The 5,675-nt window shown below is 30.4% G+C and overlaps 1 protein-coding gene across 1 annotated transcript in view; it reads left to right on the top strand.

Annotated features, from left to right (window-relative positions):
• The window catches only part of LOC119589556, a 99,286-nt gene extending 93,920 nt beyond the window's left edge, over positions 1–5,366 (top strand). Inside the window, exon 7 of the mRNA XM_037938156.1 lies at positions 4,614–5,366. Within this exon, the coding sequence (XP_037794084.1) occupies positions 4,614–4,726 (113 nt within the window). The 3' untranslated portion in view covers positions 4,727–5,366. The remainder of the gene's footprint in view (positions 1–4,613) is intronic.
• Positions 5,367–5,675: the final 309 nt, after the last annotated feature.

Raw genomic sequence — 5,675 nt, 5'->3', positions numbered from 1 at the left:
TTCTTTGTGTTGCTATTGTTGTTAATATTATATTAACCATCACTATATTGATTGCTATTACTACCATTACCATTATTTCTCCTACCGCTATTGATGCTGTTGCTACAATCGTTGCTACTATTTTTACTACTTCTACAACTATATCTATGAATAATATTACTATCTTTCCTGTTAATAAAATCAAATCAATAGATAACTAGACAGACAGACGGAGAAGTAGATTGACTAACTAGTTGTAGTAAAAATATGCTTGTTTATCTGTTTATCCTCTCTTCTTAAACAGCATGGTTTCCAGTGTGGTAATTAGCTCATTTAATTAATCAGAGTGTTCAGAAATTTTCATTACTATTTTTGTTCATTTTTCTTTTAATTACTTTTATATTTATTGACATTGTTTTTATGATTATCATTAACATCATTGTTATGATCATGATTCATTGTTAGTATTATCATTATCATTATTATGTTTTATTACTCCCACTGTCATCACGAATTTTATTATTATTAGAGGTACTACTACTACACCATTTATTTTCATGATTTAAACTTTTGTTTTTATCATTATAATTATTATTGTTGTTATTATTATCATTATTATTATTATTATTATTATTATTATCATCATCATTATCAACATTATCTTTTCAATTGCCATTATTATTATTATTATTATTATTATTATTATTATTGTTGTTGTTGTTGTTGTTGTTCTTGTTGTTTTGTTGTTGTTGTTGTTGTTGTAATTATTATTGTTATTATTATCATTATATTATAATTATTATTATTATCATTATTGCCATTTTCAACATAATCATGACTATGGTCGTAGTAGTTTATATACTATTCTTGATGTTATCATTCTGATTGTACCATATTATCATTAGCAACATGACCACTACAATATTATTATCATTTATCCTAATTCAGTATTTTTTGACAGAATTTTTAGAACCGTCTCAAATAAACAGAAGCGATTGACATTATTTAACAATCGGTGAATTCTTCATTTTTTCATCTTTTTCTACCTGTCTTTGTCTCTGTTTTTCTTTTTCTTTTTCTTTTTGTTTCTCTCGATTTTTTTTTTTTTTTTTGTGTGTGTGTGTGTGACAGTAACGCAATTTTCGTAAAAGAAATTATATTCTGCTTTTGACGTTGAAGATTAAAACCAAACTAATGTTTTTTTAAAATCTTCAATATTATTTATATTGAACAATTCATGGTCAGAAAAAAATAATAATAATAGAAATGATAATAATTAGGTAATGGGATCGTAGATAGAAAATCAACAGTTATCTATAGTTATCGAAGGAATGTAAAAATCCTGAACAAAACCACATAATGACAGTCATTCCTCACTTTTATTATATTTATCCTATTCACTGAATTAAGATGATGATTATGATATCGAGTTGTCATTTACGTAAATTTCTTGTTGATCATTCATAATTTTCTTTACTCTATATACAGTGTTGATAATAATGATGATCATGATGCTGAAAAAAAATTATTATTACGGTGATGGTGATGATGATGGAGATGATATTGATAATAATGATAATTACGATATTGGCAAGAATATTGATAATAGAGACGATAGGGAGGTTGAAATACACAAAGGAAGTTTAAATGAAGTTCGCCAAATACAACTTCCTAGAAACAGCAATTGTAATACAGATAGTAATAATGATGATATTGATGTTAATGATAATGATAATAATAACACTAATAATAATAATAATAATAATAATAATAATAATAATAATAATAATGATAACAATAATAATAATAATGATAAGGATAATAATAATAATAACAATAATAATAATGATAATGATGATAATAATTATAAGAAGAAGAAGAAGGAAGAAGAAGAAGAAGAAGAAGAAGAAAAAGAAGAAGAATAGCAATGTTAATAATATTAATAATGAAAATAGTAATATTAATAATAATGATACGAATAGTAATAATAACAATACTAATAATGATGATAATAATAATAATAGTAATGATAATAATAATGATAATAATATAACAAAAATAATAATAAAAATAACAATAATAGTAACAATAATGATAATAACAATAATAATAATAAAAATAATAACAATAATAGCAATGATAATAAATGATAATAATAATAGCAATGATAAATAAGAGCAGTAAGAGCTTGCTAATTACAGGCTTCGTGTTCAACTTACACAGTACAGCGAGAGATAAGGTCATTTGATAAGACAGGTCATGTGATTGAGAGAAATTAAACCGTATTTTTTTTTTTTTTTTTTTTTTTTTTTTTTTTTTTTTTTTTTTTTAGTATAATAATTTTTAGAAGAAGATTTTCTTTTTTCGTTCAAAATTTGTGTTGATTTTCCTTTCTATTCTGAATGTTTGTTGTATATTAAATCACTGAACAACTGAATTCTTTTTTCTTTCTTTTTTCTTCACCTATGCGTCTTTTTCTGTCTTTCTGTCTTACTTTATCTCACTTAAAGCCTCTCTTTTTTTTCTCTCTCTCTCTATCTATCTATCTATCTATCTATTATCTATCTATCTATCTATCTCATCTCACTCACTCACTCATTCACTCATTCACTCACTTAGTCAATCGCTCTCTCTCTCTCTCTCTCTCTCTCTCTCTCTCTCTCTCTCTCTCTCTCTCTCTCTCTTCACTCTCTCTCTCTCTCTTTCTCTCTCTCTATCGATCTGTCTGTCTGTCTGTGTGTCTATCTATCTATCTATTTATGTATCTGTCCATCTATCTATCTATATCTATCTCAATCACTCACTCACTCATTCACTCACTCTCTCTATCTCTCTCTAACTCATTCAATTACTCAATCACTCTCCTCTCTCTCTTTCTCTCTCTAACTCTATCTACTCTCTCTCTCTCGCTCTCGCTCTCACTCTCACTCTCACTTTCTCTCTCTCTCTCTCTCTCTCTCTCTCTCTCTCTCTCTCTCTCTCTCTCTCTCTCTCTCTCTCTCTTCTTTCTCTCTTCTCTCTCACTCTCCTCTCTCTCTCTCCCTCTCTCTCTCTCTCTCTCTCTCTCTTCATTCTCTTCTCTTCTCTCTCTCTCTCTCTCACTCCTCTTCTCACTCATCTCACTCTCTACTCACTCACTCATCCTTCTCTACTTTCTCATCATCCTCATCACTCATTTCTCTCTCTACTTTATTTACTTTTATCGCAGTTTTATCATGTTATATCTCATCTTTTTTTCTCACTCACAACACCTTTTAGTAATTTATTTACACCTAACGACTTTGTCCTTTATTTTGTCTTCACGTTCATTATAACTCTCTGTATGTTTTCTTTTCTTTTCTTTTCTTTTCTTTTTTTAGCAGTTTTCTTTGTTCCCATTCGTCTTTTTTTTAAGAAATAATTATTTTCTATTTATATTTAATTATTTTTATGTTATTTATTATCTTATTATTTTGCTTATTTATTCTCATTTATTTCAATTTTTTTGTTTTTTTTTATCTATTATATATCATTTATCTTATTCATCTATTCACTTATCAATTATTTTTTTCTATTTATTTATTTACCTATTCATTTATTTACTCATCTATCCACCAATCTATCTATTTAGTTTATCTATTTATCTATCTCTTCCTTCATTCGTCTACGAGTTTGAAAGCAACAAACGAAAAAAAGACCGAAGCAGAACCAGAAAAATTCGAGCGGTCTCGATGAACCTTTTCAGGGAACCGCACGAAGGTGGTTCGAGACAATGGGTGACCTTTTCGATATATATATATATATATATATATATATATATATATATATATATATATATATATATATATATATATTCTTTTTTTTTTCTTTTTTTTCTTTCTTTTCTTTCTTTTCTTTCTTTTCGTTTCTTTTTTTTCTTCTTCTTTTTCTTTTTCTTTCTTTTTTTTCTTTCTTTTCTTTTCTTTTTTCTTTTCTTTCTTTCTTTCTTTTCTTTTTCTTTCTTTTTTCTTTTTTCTTTTTCTTTCTTTCTTTCTTTCTTTTTCTTTTTCTTTTTTTTTCTGATTCGTTGCCATATTTTATTGTAGTTATGTCTGTTTAGTTATCAAAGCGTCGCCCATCCGATGGTATGGTGGTATTATTATTGCTTGTTTTCTGTTGTCTTTCTTATTTTTCTTTTTTTGTTGTTGTTGTTGTTGTTGTCTTTCTTGTTTTTCTTGTTTTTTGTTTTTGTTTCTCGTCCTGCTGGAGGTTAGCAAGGTTGTCTTGGTGCTTGGTTCTCACGTTTTCTTCTTTTGGATATTGAGACTTTGCCTCTTCCCTTTTTCTCTTCTCAATTTCTTTCGATCTGACTCTATCACTCTATCTCTATCTCTGTATATTTCCTATGTCTATCGCTATACCTATCTCTGTCTCTCTATCTATCTTTCTCTCTGCCTCTGGAAATGTTTTTCTTTTACTGTCTCTTCTTTTAAATAACACGTTACAGTTTTTTTAACACATTGACATACTTGATTTAAAGAAATTACTGCATTTTCCATACTATAATGATTTCCAATACATATAACCCATTTATAACAACTTTAGCATCTTATCATATATCGCCTTTAAACCCTTCCCTCTGAGTAAACTATTTACCCTTTCTCTCCCACACACAGGCGGTGCTGGACCTACACAACACCCCCTGACGCTGGCACTGCTGGCACTGGTGATGACAGTGTCACTGGCACAGATGACGGTGATGGATTCCCTGGATGGTATCTTCAGGTGACTTCCCTACAAGGCTACGCTACGATACGCTGTCCCTCTCCTCCACTCCTTCCTCTCCTTATTCCTTCTTTATCCTTCCTGTTCTCATTCCACGCTTCCTTCCCCTTCGTAAACATGGACTGAGAGAGACACTGCAGGTGAAGAAAAAATGGACTTACATGGAGCCAGTTGATCTGAAGGACTGAAAAAAGGGTTTCGTTTTACGGAGCCAGTTCGTCTGAAGGATCGAAAAAGGGACTCGTTTTAAGGAGCCAGTTTATCGGAAAAGATCTATCCTAAAATGCATTATCCCTCTTCTCCTTCTCATGTGAATTATCCTCAAGCGTAGGGGATGAGGCCCCGCCAGGAAGCAAGAAACTCGTCATCATCTTCGTCACTTCTAAGACCGGATAATATTTTCTGTGACTGTAGAGGACGTCCTTAACATTTTCCTTTATTCACTTCTTTGTATCTACAAATCGGTCGAATGGTATGCATGAATCAAGAATTGATTGGGTGGCTTCGGGGAAAAAGGAGATAAAAAGAGGCATTGGTTGTCAATTATTTACTTACAGGAGTGTGGTCTCTCCTACTATTTCTGCTTCTGTTCTCTACTTTATTTTTGTCTTTTTTCATTTCTTCTCTCTTCATTGTCTTCTCTCTCTCTCTCTCTCTCTCTCTCTCTCTCTCTCTCTCTCTCTCTCTCTCTCTCTCTCTCTCTCTCTCTCTCTCTCTCTCTCTCCTTTCTACCCCAACCCTCCTAATCATCACATTCCCAAAAGAATTCTGAGGAAGCCATAGATTGACTATTCGAACGAGGAATTCAGGGCGTGTATCTTTTTAATCCTATTTTTTGTTTTTTTGGGGAGGGATTGGAAATGTTCATGGTTTCCCGCATTATGGTTGTCGAATGATGGGAATGATCTATGAATTCAGAAGGATTTGGAATCTAAAATGACTTTTTTTAAATA

The sequence above is a fragment of the Penaeus monodon genome, chromosome 26 (assembly GCF_015228065.2).
Source record: "Penaeus monodon isolate SGIC_2016 chromosome 26, NSTDA_Pmon_1, whole genome shotgun sequence".
Taxonomy (NCBI): Eukaryota; Metazoa; Arthropoda; class Malacostraca; order Decapoda; family Penaeidae; genus Penaeus; species Penaeus monodon.
This window is presented reverse-complemented; position numbering and strand designations above follow the sequence as displayed.